Here is a 17005-nt window from a genome sequence, read left to right on the forward strand (position 1 = left end):
CATTATTTCATTTCTTCATTTAGAGACTTCTTAGGCTTTTAGGGAGTTTTCAAAATCATGATATCATCTAAAAATAAGGTTAGACCATAAATTTTGTTTTATATTACAGTAATAAATGATTTTATCTATTATTTATACCACCTTCACATTCCTTGAAATCTACAAAAAAAAAAACCACTGTTCCTTCTTTTTTGATAAGATTTCAGTAATTTTTTATTTTACCTTCTTTGTATTTATCATGTAATGGCTAAGCATGAGGGTTTTGAAGTTAGGCCTAAAATACAGTCTCAAATTCAGCAATTATTAATTTATTTAAGGTACCTCTAAGTCTTCACACCATCGTTTCCTCATCTCTTAGAAAAATTAAATAGAATTATACACGTAAAACACTGGAAGATCCAAATGTTACTTTCTATAGTTACTGCATTTTAAAAAACTTCACTGAGGTATTACCATTAATTTTATTATTTCTGTATATTAATTTACCCATCATTCATTCATTCAACATTTATTTATTAAGTAACAAGCTCAGTGGCCTAGCACTATACCAGGTATTGCCCTCTTGATATTTATATTTTAGCTTTATTAAGTACTACAAAAAAAACTTGCCTTTTTTTTCTTGTACCTACTCTAGCAGAAAAATGTATTTGGCATAGAAGTTATGCAGTTGATTAGTTTACTAGTATATGTAAAATTTTCACCTTCATTCAAACAACAATATTACTAATTTTTAGGATACAACTGTTTTCTAGCAGTGTTACTCAAACTTTGGTCTGTGTACAGTGCTGATACATAAAGAGATAACTACAGAATTTAAAAGTAAGCTATAAATTTATTATCTAACAGTTTTAGTAGATCAAGGATCCCAGCATGGGTTAACTGGGTGTCTCTGGATCATGAGGTTGCAGTCAAGCTGTTATCTATGGCTGCAGTTTCATCTGAAGACTGGACTGGAAGAGGATCTGCTTCCAAACGCATTCACATGGACCTTCTGTCAGGCTGCCTCACGTAGCAGCTGGTTACCCCAGAGTGAGTAATCCAAGTTGAGAATGAGAACATCTAAGATGGAAGTCACCACCTTCTTTTATAACCCATTTTCTTGTGTGACATCCTGTCATCCTGCTTCTGCTTCTATTTGTAAGAAGTGTTTCACTTAATTACATATTATGGTATGTTGTAACTTTTTGTTGTAACTTTTTCTTCATTTTCTTACCATCTATGAAGTATTTTTAAAGGTAATCATTTTAGTAGTATTAAGAAATGCATATTTCATTTGTATGGGACACCTGGGTGGTTTAATTCGTTAAGCATCTGCATTAAGCTCAGGTCATGATCTCGGGGTCCTGGGATTGAGCTCTTCGTTGAGCTCCAGCTCTGAGTTAGGCTCCCTAATATTTAGTGGGGAGCCTGCTTCTCCCTCTGCCTCTACCGCTCCTCCGGCTTGTGTTGTCTTGCTCACTCAGTCTCTCTTTCAAATAAATAAGTTGTGTGTCTTTTTTTTTTTTTAAAGAAATGCATAGGGGCGCCTGGGTGGCTCAGTGGGTTAAAGCCTCTGCCTTCGGCTCAGGTCATGATCTCAGGGTCCTGGGATCTAGCCCTGTATCCGGCTCTCTGGTCAGCAGGGAGCCTGCTTCCCCTCTCTCTCTGCCTGTCTCTCTGCCTACTTGTGATCTCTCTCTGTCAAATAAATAAAATCTTAAAATAAATAAATAAATAAATGCATATTTCATTTGTGGGTTAAATTATGTTTCTTAAAATATTTGGCAGTATAGAAATGAATAATTCTTTTCTTTAAGATTTTATTTATTTGAGAGAGAAAGACAGAGATAGTGACAGAGAGTACAAACGGGGAGGAGAGGGAGAAGCAGACTCCCTGCTGAGCAGGGAGCCCCAAACGCATTAGGTAAGTGGTTTTGGCAAAAGTATTAACTTAAGAGGTCTTGCAAATATGCTAGAGCCATTATGGTTTAAAATTCTGAAATCTGAGAAATTCAAGCTCTTACCTTTGAGAATGATGAATATTTTAATCTTTTAAAAATTGTAATCATATAATGAGAAGCCAGATTTTAAGCCCAAAACTAGGTTGCTATTATTCTTAGCTTCAGGTCTTTGAGTAAAGGAGGTAACAAGCTATCTGGTTGTAATCTCTGCTGAAATAAATGGATTTTAGCATCTACTCTGACTCCTCACCCTTTGAGGTCTGGTTGGGAAGAGAAAAATATTTCCAACAATTACTAGATTGGAAATTTTTTAAAAAAAATTTCCAGAAGGAAACTACAGCATGGAATTCATTTTCCTTTTTTATTTATTTTATTATTTTTTAAAAGATTTTATTTATTTATTTGACAGAGACACAGCGAGAGAGGGAACATAAACAGGAGGAGTGGAGAGGGAGAAGCAGGCTTCCTGCTGAGCAGGGAGCCTGATGTGGGGCTTGATCCCAGGATCCCAGGACCATGACCTGAGCCAAAGGCAGATGTTTAATGACTGAGCCACCCAGGCGCCCCCATTTTCCTTTTTTTAAATAAAATTATGGTGTTCTCCAGAGGTAGAGATTTATCTTGCTTACCTGTGAGATTATATACATAACACAAGTACATTTTTAGTTAAGGGATTAGATTAAGGGATTAAAATTTCTGTTAATATAAACATTTAGCATATATTTACATTTTAAAAATATACATGTTCTAAAGTAGAGTTCTAGAGATTATTTTGAGAATATTCTAGATATAATTTAAATTCTTACTCTGATGGGTACCTGGGTGGCTTAGTTGGTTTAGCATCTGACTCTTGGTTTCAGCTCAGACCATGATCTCAGGGCTCTGAGTTGGAGTCCTGCCTTGGGCTCCACACTTTGCTTGAGAATTCTCTCCCTCTACCCCTCTTCTTGCCTATGTACGTACTCTCTCTCTCTCAAATGAATAAATAAATCTTCAAAAATAAATAAATTTAAAAAATAAACTCCTATGGTAGACTAATTAGAGCTATAGGAAACCTAAGAAATCAGTAGTACTGGATCATGAAATAATATCATGAACAATATCAAGAAAACACTAGAACAGTGTAGCAGAGGGATAATTGAAAGCATCATTTCCAGGATAAGAAAATAAAATAATATCATGTACAACTTTGTTATTAAATATTATGCTTCCAATAATGTAGGATGTAGTATAGTGATAAATATTATAATAGCTCAATTTCCTGTTAGTAGTATAACCCCACCTATTATCCCAGCTTCATAATTTTATATTAAAAATTTTAAAATTTATTTTAATATAATTTTTTTTAATTTTAATAAAATTAAAATTTATAAAATTTTAATTTTAATATGATTTAATTTTATATTAAAAGTAACACTAGAGATTGTAGAACTTTAAAAAAAATCAGTACCAAAAAAGGTACTACAGGAGGACCCTTTTCTTCTTTTCTAAAAACATGTTTTCAACTGTCCCTTTAAATTTATGTATTTTACTGTATACCTCAACTAAAACAACATTAGTCTGTACAGTATCAGTCTATGTAAGTGAATGTTTTTGCTGACTTGATCTAATACCCAAAGAAAGAACCTAATACCCAAAGAAAGAACCTCTCAGTATACTTCCTTCATGTTAATGAATCAACATTCTCAGAAATAGTCGACTTCTATAAGATATAAAGTTAATTTTTCACAATTGTTAAAGGTCCTGAGTGCCCTTATTTCTGAGTGTAAACAAAGTCATCATTGTTAAAGGTTCTGGAAGACTTTACCAAATATGTAACTCATCATCAAAATAGAAACTTAACACACTGAGCTTTGGAGAATTTACCATTGAGTCGACACGTTAATTAATGTGTTTTGTATCAGGATATTTTTCATTCTGTACAAAGAAGCAGATAACTTCAATTATTTATTATATAAAAGTGAATTTTATATGTCTCTAGGATTAGATAGAGTGTAGGCTTTTTAAGAGCCTTCTATCCCATTCTTCTTCATTGGAATAAATTAAATGAATAGAAAGCTCAGGAAGGAAAAAGGCAATCAAAGAGAATATATGCGTAGTTCTCTCAGACTTTATATCCTTGGTGAAAACTTGTGTTTGCTTTTAGCAAACATCCCTGTGGTTTGGGATCTGTAGCGTTACATTATTTCTATTATTTTTCTCAGTGATACATATACATTTAAAATCTTTCAAATAATTCATTCTGAAATAATTTTGAATTTTTTGTACATCTTATTTTGCAAAGATATTAAAAACTAAAGCCAGAAATACAAAGTTGCATCCATGCCCTCATTCCCATGATATAAAAATTGTGTGCATGTAGTTTGAGTATATGTGGTCACATAGGTGTGTGTAAAATAATTGGAGAGAAATATAGAAAATAATCTTAAAATTTTGAGGTTGTGGTTTTGGTTTTCTTAAAAATTAAAAAAAATTTTTAATAATAAATGAAAAATGTTTAGTTAGGCATTAACTGGGAAATTAAAACTAGGGTAATATTCTTAATTCATAGTATTTAAATGTAGATAGTAAAAACATTTAATCACAGACTGAAGTTTTATTTAATCTCTTTAATCTGTTCAAACAAACGTTAAATATTTGAACATTTAGAGGATCAAAAATAATATTTGTTCTTAAGAAATATACAGGTTTTTCTGGAAGGATTTTTGGGTTTGGTTATTTATAGTGGGTTAGAAATAGGAAGCAAGCTCCACCTAGGACCTTACTGTAATTTAGTTTTTTTAGTTTAGTTTTCCTTGTCCTCTTTCCCCCCACCTTTCCTTTCCACCTTCTCTCCTTTATCTCTCTTACTATCCTTCATGTGTTTTGCATATATTCTGGTAGATTAATTCCGGGTGATTTTGGTCAATGTGCTAATCACTTGTGATATTGTTTACATAGTTTTGTGAGCTTTTTATAGGTAGGAGAAATCCTAGCACTCTAAAACTTCTTCCTCAGAACTCCTGCTGAAAAAAATCTAATTTTCCATCCTTACTACCATCAAAAACAAAGGTTGGCCTTATATTTTTTTAAGTGGTAACCTGAATAGTTACTGTTCTAATGAGACTGGGTAGAATTTGAATATTTTCAGAGAAAATGTGCTTTTAAACCAATATACTAAACCACAAGAACCCAAGTTCTTTCCTTTGCGTTGTGTAACCATTTGTGCTTTTGAGTTGAAGTGAAACTGACTGTCTTTGTAGTATCAAACTATAAAAATGTTTTATTTTCATTTTCATAATCATAGGACAAATAGCTTTTCGGGAGCAAAACAAAATTCATCCATGTGATCCATGAACTTTGGCTTTTTCTTGAGGATGCTTATAGCGATTTTTTTTCCTTCCAAGTTTCTGTATCTTGAAGAGAGAGAAGTAAGGAAAGTCAGACTAGTGATTTTCACAGCTCTGGAAATTTGGCTTAACTTTAATAATTAACTTTTGATTGAGAGTTTATTATACCCCAGATGCCGCTAGGCACTTACATTATTACTTCCCTCACAAAGCCATTTAAAGTAATATTAAATCTCACTTCCCTGAAAAATACTTTGTGATAACCTTTTGTGCATCTTTTGTGAATATTATGTGATCATCTCTGATGGGAGCTAGCTCTCCATTTCAGTTTATGGATTTCTAAAGAAATTTAGTCAGAACTAATGGGGAGAACAGAGATAACCAGGACTAATGAGAGATTCTAGAAATTTGAAAATAACCGAAACACTAACCAATAAAAACAAAAGCAGACTCACCACAGGGACATAAATGATAGTACTAAAAGGAACTCATAGGAATTCAAGTATATTAAAACTTAGTGGGGCGCCTGGGTGGCTCAGTGGGTTAAAGCCTCTGCCTTCGGCTCCAGTCATGATCTCAGGGTCCTGGGATCGAGGCCCACATCGTGCTCTCTGCTCAGCAGGGAGCCTGCTTCCTCCTCTCTCTGCCTGCCTCTCTGCCTACTTGTGATCTCTCTCTCTCTCTCTCTCTCTGTCAAATAAATAAATAAAATCTTTAAAAAAAAACTTAGTATGTTTTATTAACTTTGTCCAATAATTTTTTGTAGATTTAGATATAATTGAAAAATATTAAATCAAAAAAATTAAACAAGGCAATTTAATTTCCCAAAGAATAAATATAAGCTAGAATCTTTTGAGTATTAATGGGACTTAGCAAACATTCTAACATGTAAAATCAAAATACTCTTATATTTTAATACAAGTCCCAAAAGCTATAATCATTTTAACTATCAAATATCTTAGGAAAATAAAAGTTTATAAAATCAACTCATATACCTGTTGTTACATATTTAATGTTGAAATGAGGAAAAACTACAAGTATTTTAAAATTATTTTTTTTTAAAGATTTTATTTATTTATTTGACAGAGAGAGATCACAAGCAGACGGAGAGGAAGGCAGAGAGAGAGAGAGAGGGAAGCAGGCTTCTTGCTGAGCAGAGAGCCCGATGCGGGACTCGATCCCAGGACCCTGAGATCATGACCTGAGCCGAAGGCAGCGGCCTAACCCACTGAGCCACCCAGGCGCCCCAATATTTTAAAATTATTAACTACAAGTATTTTAAAATTATTTTATTATTTATTTTATTAAATTTATATATAATTTTATTATTTAGTATATTAAAATTATTTTAAAATTATTAACTTTAGAAAAGTAGTTTTTGTCACAATCTTTTAACATAGCTGTGTAATCTTGCTATATGAATAAGAGAACGAAAAAATGATATAAACTGAGTTCAGTCATTCAGCAGATTATTTATTGAGCACCTCCTCTCTGCCAAGTACTGTTTGAGGCTTTTGGGATATATCAGTTAAAACAAATAAAAAGCAACGTTCCCTGCCCTGTTGGAACTTCCATAGTCACAGGAGAGATAGATGATAAGCATAACAAGTAAACTTATGTTTATTACTATGTTAGGAAATGATAAGGGCTATAAAAACATGGGGCATTGGGAAGAGGGGGGTGGGAGGTGTTACTCAAGCTGCAATTTAAATAAGGAGGTCAAGGTAAATCCGCATTGAGAAGGTAACATTTAAGCAAACACTTGAAGAGAGTTTAGTCAAAAGAATAACTAGCTGAAGAACCCTAAAGGAGAGAGTTCAAGGTTAGAATGTGCCTACCAGATTTGAGGAACAACGAAGAGACCAGTGTGCCTGGAGAGTAGTGAGCAAGGGGGAGAGTATTAGGTAAGAGGGTAGACAGGTAACAGGTAATTGGAATCCAGATTCTGGTGGGTATTTAGCTTTTATTCCAGAGTAAGATTGGTGTGCCATTGTACAGTTTTCAACGAAGAGTGGTGTGACTCCGCTTGTGATTTAGAAGAATCAGTTGGGCCATTGTGTTGATAATTGACGACATGGAGGGCAGAAACTATATAAGAGTCTGTTGCATTAATCCAGGCAAGATTGTGGTGATTCAGACTAGAGTGAAAACAATGACAGTACACAAGTGGTTAAATTCAGAGTACATTTTGAAATCAGAGTTCATAGGATTTGCTGACAATTTGGATGTGGGGTGTGTGAGAAAGAGGGAGCTCAAGAATGATGACAGGGTTATTTGCATGAGCAATTGGAAGGGAATGGAGTTGCCACCAACTGAGATGAGGCTCAGGGCTGCATCCAAGTGGAACTGGTTTGAGGGATGGTGGCAGATGACAAGACTGGTTTTGGACATGGTAAATTTAGGATGCCAGATGGGCATTTGGACTGCAGCTATAAAGTTGGGAGTCATTAACACGTAGAGGATAGTAAACTTATCCTCATGAAACTAGACATAAATGATCTGGTAACTGGACATCAACAAGACAGGAAGGTAGCTGAAAACTAACTTTACCTATCACAACTTTGACTGGTACCAGCATTGCTGGTAATAACCCAGTTCTTCTCATCTAATTTGGGACCAAAAGCAATACTTCTCAGAGTTTTGGGGCTAATATATTCTTTATGAAATAATAGACATTCAATAAATGTTTCTTTCCCTTTCATACATTTCATCACATAAAGGACAAGGCAGCTTGGGGAGCCTGGGTGGCACAGTCAGTTGAGTGTCTGACCCTTGGTTTCAATTTAAGTCATGATCTCCATGTCATGAGATAGAGCCCCAAGATGGGCTCTGTGCTGAGCACAGAGTCTGCCTGAGATTATCTCAGGAGAGATTATCTCTCCTCTCCCTCTGCCCCTTCCACTCATGCTCTCTTTCTCTCAAATAAATAAATCTTTAAAAATAAAGGGCAAGGCAACTTAAATGTAGTATCTCTGCATTCAGCCTCTTAACTCTTCAGTAGTGTTGGTTTGGGGGAAATATGAATGAATTACATTCAACAGTCTTATTAGAAAATGTTAAGTAATTGGGCTACTAAAGCATAACACAAGATGTAGGGTGCTGTTTGGCTGAATGTGATAGTTGGGGAGAAAAGTCAAATGATAAAAACAGAATACTAGTCTATATTCTCTTGGACACTGGGAAATAATAGCGCCAATGATACAGAATCTGCCAAACAAGTAAAATATTTAAGAACTTTAAGATTTTTATTTATTTATTTGACAGAGAAAGATCACAAGTAGGCAGAGAGGCAGGCAAAGAGAGAGGAGGAAGCAGACTCCCTGCTAAGCAGAGAGCCTGATGTGGGGCTCTATCCCAGGACCCTGAGACCATGACCTGAGACCATGACCTGAACCAAAGGCAGAGGCTTTAATCCACTGAGCCACCCAGGTGCCCCAAGAATTTTAGATAGTAATGGGCACATTGGACTAACCTGAGCATGCCTTAAAAAATACTGATATCTGGTTCCTACCCCCAAACCTTCTGATTTATTTATCTCGTATGTGGAATCAAATGACAACAACAACAACCTGAACTCATAGATGCAGAGAACAGTTGGTAGTTACTAGAGGTGGAGTGGGGTTGGTGGCATGGGTAAAGGTGGTCAAAAGGTACAAACTTCCAGCTATAAAATAAATTATGGGGGTTTAATGTATTGGATGGTGACTATAGTTAATACTGTATCATATATTTGTAAGTTGCAAAGAGATCTTAAAAGTTCTCATCACAAGAAAAGAAATTGTGTAACTATGTGGTGATGGATGTCAACCTAAAAAAAAAAAAGGAAAAGGAAAAGAAAAGGTCCTTAAGACAGCAGAGAATAAACAGAATAAATGAGCCCTCTCTAAATCATGCAAATAAATCCCTGGCATAATTTGTTGTTAGATGCATGCCAGCTGTTCACCTGGTCATTTCTTTGTAGCATAAGTGGACTCAAATTGGAAACAGCTGTGATGTTATGGCAACTGTATTAGCTTGGAGTAAGAAGACTTAGATTCACACCAGTTCTTTTGCTCATTAGCAGACTTAGGATGGCCAATTCCCTTAACCTTCTTGAAACTCCCAATTTCTATCTCCATAGAATGAGAATAACCAAATCTGTCTTGCATGGTTACTATAAATATTTTAAAAAGCTAAATATGTGAAAGTAAATGATAAAGAACTATTTAAAGATATTAAAGAATTATTATACAACAGGATTTTTCTTAACTTTAGAAGTCACATAACAGTATAAAATGCAATAATATCCTAGAAATCAACAGATTTTTTTTTCTGTATTTTTTTCTACTGCTTTAAAACATGGAACTCTGAATACAGTGGGTAATGAATGCTATTGAACTTATCATGATTTGGAGAGGAAGTGTTATTTTGTATTTATTTCCTATACAGTGTGTTAATATGTGAAAAACACAAACTTTGGACTCAGGCCTGGATTTCAACACAGATATTGTCGCTTATTAGAAAATTGGCATCAGTAGACATGTTCTAAGACTCAGGTTTCTTTTCTCTCTATATTGGGGATAATAAAATATAGTTTTCAGGGCAGGGTTACTGTGTGAGGTTCAAGTGTGAAGTGCCAAGCATAGTAGCGGGCACAAAAGTTGTAGGAAATGTTAATTCCATCAATCCCTCTGAAAGTACAATAATCTAGGGATAGTAATTTAAAAATCTGAGTAGTAATAATTCCTCAATTGCTAAAAATTCTTAAATATTTTACTTGTTTGGCAGATTCTATATCATTTTAACTTTTTTTTTTAAGATTTTATTTATTTCTTTGACAGACAGAGATCACAAGTAGGCAGAGAGGCAGACAGAGAGAGAGAGAGAAGCAGGATCCCCGCTGAGCAGAGAGTTGGATGCAGGACTTGATCCCCAGACCCTGGGATCATGACCTGAGCGGAAGGGAGAGGCTTTAACCCACTGAGCCACCCAGGCGCCCCTCATTTTAACTTTTAATTGCCCATTTCCTCACCATGAATGCTTTAAAAAGCACTGCTTATTTTTTATGTTTTTTCAGATAACAGAAAACTTTTAAGTTTATACCATGGATAACACCAAGGAAAAGAGTGGAAATTACAAAGATGATCTTCTGCTTAGAGTGGGACTTAATGATAATAAAGCCGGAATGGAAGGATTAGATAAAGAGAAGATTAACAAAATTATAATGGAAGCCACAAAAGTAAGTTTCTTGTTTATTTTGCTATCACTAACTTAGTAGCTTTTTGCTTTCTGTTTAAAATAAAATCAGTAAGTTTTAAATATCTTTTTTTATACTTTTTAACATTTTAATGTATCTTATTAAAACAAATGGGTATGGAATAATCTCCCTTCTGTTCTGTTACTCGTGCTTTTGCCATCCAGTTTTCTGCCTCACCTACACACAATATGCATGTAAAAGCACAATAACATACATGTTTTTTTTCATCCTTTTTCTTAATAGGAGAATATTGTAATTGTGTTTTTTGTTTTGTTTCAATTAATGTAACTTGGAGGTCTTTCTATATAAGTAAAAATGTTCATTCTTTTTTATGCCTGTGTGTGTGAATATAACAAAATTTATTGAACCAGTCAGAATGTTTAATTATGAACAGTTATTTCTAGTCTTTTGTTTTTACCAACAATACTACAGTGAATAAATTTGCATTTTATAACATTATATGTGTGCAGGTAAAACGATAGGAGAGGTTCTAGAAGTGGAATTACCCTACCAAATACAGATAGCAAAAAAGGATATATATATGTGCAATTTTTATGATTTGGCCAGTTGCCTTCCATAATGGATGTATCAATTCAAATTTTCACTGCCAGTACATGACAGTATATTATCACGGTGCAACTGTGCCAGGATAGTGTGTAACTAAGCTTTTGGATTTGCCAATCTTCAGTAATGTAGTGTAGCATTAATTTGCATTTCTCTTATGAAGAGTGAGATAGTACATCTTTTCATATATTTAAAAAGCCACTTTTCATATATTTCATATATTTAAAAAGCCATTTATATTTTCCTTTTTTGAAAACTGTCTCTTGTCCTTTGCACAATTTTCCATTAGATTATTATATATCTTTTGACTTCGCTTATGGTACTTTATCCCGTGCAGAAATTATTTTGTTTGCTTTTTTGTACGTACTTGAATTAGTCAACTACATAAGCTTTTCTCCAAGGTCCTAAATGTTTTCTTCTAACATTTTTTTTTGTTTCATTTGTATATTATGAACTATCCATGTAGAAAGGTGTAAATTTTAAGAGAATATCCTTATTCTTAAGAAATGCGTGCTGATATCCACAGCAACTCACTTTTAAATGGTTCAGCCAAAAAGAGGAAGAGGAGCATGTGTGTGTGTGTGTGTGTGTGTGTGTGCATGTTTGTGCAAGTGCACATATAGGAGTGTGTGTATGCGCTTATACCTAGGAGTAGTGGGAGAAACTAAATGTAGCAGGAATCTAGGTGAGGACATATGGATGTTTAGTCTACTGTTCTTTCAGCTGTTGGAAAATTTGGAAATTCCAAAGTAAAAAGTTGAGGGGAAGATAATATTTTAAGTGTTTAACATAGAGATATATTTTAAAAGTAAAAGAATTGAGATGACGTAAGCAAACAAAATATATGGACTCTAGATCTTAGTTTGAACAAATATTTTTGGAACATTTAAGGGAATTTGGATATGAAGAGTGTACTATATAGTATTAAGGAATTATTATCAATTTTATTAGCTGTGAAAATGCTATTATGATTACAAAATGGCCTTATTTTTATTTTTTTTAATTTAAAAAATTTGGCGGGGGAGAGAAAGAGCACAGGCGAACAGTGGGGAGGGGCAGAAAGAAGGGAAAGAGAGAGAATCTCTAAGCTGGCTCCATGCCTGGCTTGGAGCCCATCATGGGGATCAATCTCAGGACTCTGAGATCATGACCTGAGCTGAAATCAATTTAACCAACAGTCACCCAGATGCCCCACAATGACCTTATTTTTAAAGATACATAATAAAATAGGGGCGCCTGGGTGGCTCAGTGGGTTAAGCCTCTGCCTTAGGCTCAGGTCATGATCGCAGGGTCCTGGGATCAAGCCCTACATCATGCTTTCTGCTCAGCAGGGAGTCTGCTTCCCCCTCCCCTGCATGCCTCTCTGCTTACTTGTGATCTCTGACAAATAAACAAATAAAATATTTTTTTAAAAGATACATAATAAAATACTGTATGGAATAGTTAAATGTCATCATATCTGTAATTTACTTTAAAACTGTTCAGTTAAAAAATCAATGAAGGAAATTAGGCAAAATATTAGTTGTGAAATCTCAGTGATAGTTTTATATATTTGTTTACTACTCTGTTTCTGTTTGAGGCTTTTGTGAAATTTTGACCATAAAACTTAAAAATAGGAATAAAACCTATGCTGTTAGTTTTCATGTTGAGAAATAGAATATTTGGGATGCCTGGGTGGCTCAGTTGGTTGGACGACTGCCTTCGGCTCAGGTCATGATCCCGGAGTCCCGGGATCGAGTCCCACATCGGGCTCCCAGCTCCACGGGGAGTCTGCTTCTCTCTCTGACCTTCTCCTCGCTCATGCTCTCTCTCACTGTCTCTCTCAAATAAATAAATAAAATCTAAAAAAAAAAAAAATAGAATATTTAAGCGACCCTAGATTTCCCTATCTTTCCTCTCTCTTCTCTGTGTCCCAGTAACACGTATTAAATAGTTCATCCTTTTCTTACTGATCTGCAGTGCTTTCTTCTATTCTACTGTTTTATTTGTTTTTATATCTTTATGAAATGACCTTAGTTACAGTACTTTATAAGAAGTCTTGATAACAGCTAGGTCAAGTTCTTTTTTTGCTCTTTGTTCTTTTTCAAGAGTATCTTAGATATTTTCAAAACTTTGCTCTACCACATAAACCGTGTGGGGGTTAGGATCACTTACCCTTACCCCCTCCTACACACAGTTGAAAACCCATGTACAACTTTTGACTCGTCAAAATTAACTGCTAATAGCCTACTCTTAACTGGAAGCTTTACCAGTAACATAAACAGTTGGTTAACACAAAATTCGTATATTATATGTATTACATATTATAATAAAGTAAGCTAGAGAAAAGAAAATATTATGAAGAAATCTTAGAAAATACATTTATAGTACTACACTATATTTATTGAAAAAAATCCATGTGTAAGTGGACCCGTACGGCTCAAACCCATGATGTTCAAGGTTCAACTGTATATACATATGAATCATAGAACAGTATACACATATCATCTGATTGACATATGCCTTACATATATTTATATATTAATATATTGAATTATTTATATTATTAAAATATAGAATTTATGTTTAAATTAATAAAAATAAATTACATATTAATATATTAAAGTATATATTTTATGTAATATATTATTGTCTAATGTGGTGGGATAGGAAGTTCATCATAAATATCTTCTTTAATGGATATTTTCTAATTGTTACTGCTTCACAACAATTCTTTAAAACTTTTTTTAAACATACACAAAATTAGATTGTTAATGTGAATTCCTGGGTAATAATCACCCACCATCAATAGTTAATCAACATTTTTGTAAATATTGCTTTATCTATGTTACCCTCCCTACTGAATTTTGGAGGTAGATATTGGAGTATTTATTTTTTTTTTAAGATTTTATTTATTTATTTGTCAGAGAGAGAGAGAGAGAGAGTGCACAAGCAGGCAGAGCGGCAGGCAGAGGTGGAGAGAGAAGCAGACTCCCTGCCAAGCAAGGAGCCCCATGTAGGACTTAATCCCAGGACCCTGGGATCATGACCTGAGCCGAAGGCAGCGGCTTAACCGACTGAGCCACTCAATCATCCTGAGATTGGAGTATTTTAAAACAAATCCCAATAAATTAGACAAATTTCAAGAAATTTATAATTTTTCTAAAACTGACTTAAGAAAATATGGAAAATTTAATAGACCTTTAATAAGGAAATAAATTTAGTAATTAAAAATCTTCTCTGTACCTCCCCTAACAAAAAAAAACTGAGTCATAATGGCTTCAGTGATGAATTTTATCTGACATTTAAAGAAGAAATAATACCAGTATTCCACAAGCCCTTCCAGAAAATAAAGAAGGATGTAACGCTTACAGACTCATTCTATGAGACCAGTATCACCTTGACACTATACCCAAACAAGCCGAAGATTATAGATCGTTGTAAATATAAAACTCCTCAACAAAATGTTAGCAAACTGAATTCAACACTATAAAAGAAAGATTATATACCATGGCTAAATGGGATGTATTCCGGGAATGCCCTTTTCTCCTAGAATCAGGGACAAGGCAAGGGTACCCACTCTCATGTCTTCTATGCAACATAGTCCTGAAAGTTCTAGCCAGTGTAGGTAGGCAAGGAAAAGAAATAAAAGGCATTTAGTTTGGAAAGAAAGAACTAAAACTATCTCTTCACAAATAAAATGATGTTATATATAAAAACTCTTAAGGAATTTCAAAAGGAATGCAACAGCTTTACCATGAAAATTACAAAAATTCATTGAGGGCAGATAAGGATTTAAAAAATGGAGAGACACTGGGGTGCTTGGGTGGCTGGCTCAGTTGTTAAGTGTCTGCTTCGGCTCAGGTCATGATCCTAGAGTCCTGGGATTGAGCCCCACATCAGGCTCTTTGCTCAGCGGGAAGCCTGCTTCTTCCTCTCCCACTCCTCCTGCTTGTGTTCCCTACCTCTCTCGCTGTGTCTCTCTCTGTCAAATAAATAAATAAAATCTTAAAAAAAAAAAAAAATGGAGAGACATTACATGTTCAAGAATGAGAAGATTTAATACTGTTAAGAGGATAGTTCTCCCCAAATTGATCTGCAGATTCAGTGCAATTCCCCATCCAAATTCCAGGGGCTTTTTTTCTCCCCCTGCAGAAATTGATTAACAGACCCTAAAATTTATGTGAAAATGGATAAACATGTAAAATAGTCCAAACTGGAGCACGCAAACTGGGTGGCTCAGTTGGTTAGGCCTCTGCCTTTGGTTGGGGTCATGGTTCTAGAGTCCTGGGATCAAGCACTGGGCTCCCTGCTCTTTGGGGAGCCTGCTTCTCCCTCTCCATCTGCTGCTCTCCCTGCTTGTGATTTTTCTCTCTCTCTCTCCCCCTCTCTCTCTAGTAAATAAATAAAATCTTTAAAAATAAAATAAAATAAAATAGTTTTGAAAAGGAAAAGCATGGAGGTCTTTGACTTTCCTGTTTTAGAATTTACTATAAAGCTATAGTTATCAAAACAGTGTGGTACTGCCATAAGCTTAGACATATTGAACAATGGTGCAGAATTAAGAGTCCAGAAGTAAATCTTTGTATTGATACTTATTGATTTTTTTTAAAGATTTTATTTGTTTATTTGACAGAGAGAGATCACAAGTAGACAGAGAGGCAGGCAGAGAGAGAGAGAGAGAGAGAGAGGGAAGCAGGCTCCCTGCTGAGCAGAGAGCCCGATGCGGGACTCGATCCCAGGACCCTGAGATCATGACCTGAGCCGAAGGCAGTGGCTTAACCCACTGAGCCACCCAGGCGCCCCGATACTTATTGATTTTTGACAAAAGAACCAAGGCAGAAGGATAGTCTGTCTGTTCAGCAAATAAACCTGGGACAACTGGATATCCACATGCAAAAAAGATTAACTGAGACCCTCGGTTCCTATTATACACAAATTGAACTAAAAATCGAGTGAAATGTAAGGGCTCACATGGTAATAACTTCTAGAAGATAGGAGAAAATCTTTGAGACATTTGGTTAGACAAATGTTTTTTGTCTAGACGAGCATTTCTTAGGTACAACACCAGAAGTGCCGTCAATAAAAGAAAAAGTTGACAAGTTAGACCTCATCAAATTTCAGAACTTTTGCACTTCAAAGACACAATTAAAAAAGAAAATGATAAGCAACATACTAGTATAAAGTATTTGTAAAATATTTATCTGATAAAAGATTTATATCCAGAATATACAGAGAATTCTTACAAATTATTAATAAGACAACCTAACAAACAATGGGCAAAAGATATAAATAGACATTTCACTAAAGAGATAAGAATGGCTCCTAAGCACATGAAAAGATGTTCAGCATCATTAGTCATCAGGGAAATGCAAATTAAAACCACATTGAGGTGCCATTCACACTATTGTAGTTTAGAATGGCTATGAGACAGACAATAACAAATGTTGATAAGGATATGGAAAAACTGGAACCTTCATACATTGCTGATGGAATTGTAAAACGGTTCAGCCACTTTGGAAAAGAGTTCTGGCAGTTCCTCAAAAGGTTTAGTATGCAGAGATTCCACTCCTGGGTACCTATGGAAAGTGAAAACATGTCCATGCAAAAATGTGTATATGAATCTTCATTGCAGCATTTTTCATTAAAGCCATAATGTAAAAATAATCTGAATTTCCATCAGCCTGATGAGTGGATAAAATTAGATGTTATGTTTAGTGATGGGATGATAGGTAATTTTCTAAGAGTGATTGTCTACATTTTCTTTAATGGATAACGTTAAAATTTTTTAAATCCTTTATTTTTTAAATTTTTTATTATTATTTTTAGAAAAGGTGGGGCTAGGGGAGAGAATTTTAGCAGGCTTTATGCCCAGTGCAGAACCCAACACAGGGCTCGATTTCACAACCCTGAAAGCATGACCTGAGCAGAAATCAAGCATCGAATGCTTAACCGAC

At 34.8% G+C, this 17005-nt stretch overlaps 1 protein-coding gene across 8 annotated transcripts in view; it reads left to right on the forward strand.

Annotated features, from left to right (window-relative positions):
• Window positions 1–17005, forward strand: part of POLK (DNA polymerase kappa) — a 67944-nt gene that overhangs the window by 13204 nt on the left and 37735 nt on the right. For 5 of the 8 annotated variants that reach the window (XM_047729057.1, XM_047729055.1, XM_047729056.1 and 2 more), the window contains 2 exons: window positions 847–1029; window positions 10326–10487. In XM_047729057.1, the coding sequence (XP_047585013.1) occupies window positions 10353–10487 (135 nt within the window). In that variant the 5' untranslated portion in view covers window positions 847–1029; window positions 10326–10352. The remainder of the gene's footprint in view (window positions 1–846; window positions 1030–10325; window positions 10488–17005) is intronic. The other 3 variants (XM_047729058.1, XM_047729059.1, XM_047729053.1) reach the window with 1 other exon arrangement.

The sequence above is a fragment of the Lutra lutra genome, chromosome 5, assembly GCF_902655055.1.
Source record: "Lutra lutra chromosome 5, mLutLut1.2, whole genome shotgun sequence".
Classification (NCBI taxonomy): Eukaryota; Metazoa; Chordata; class Mammalia; order Carnivora; family Mustelidae; genus Lutra; species Lutra lutra.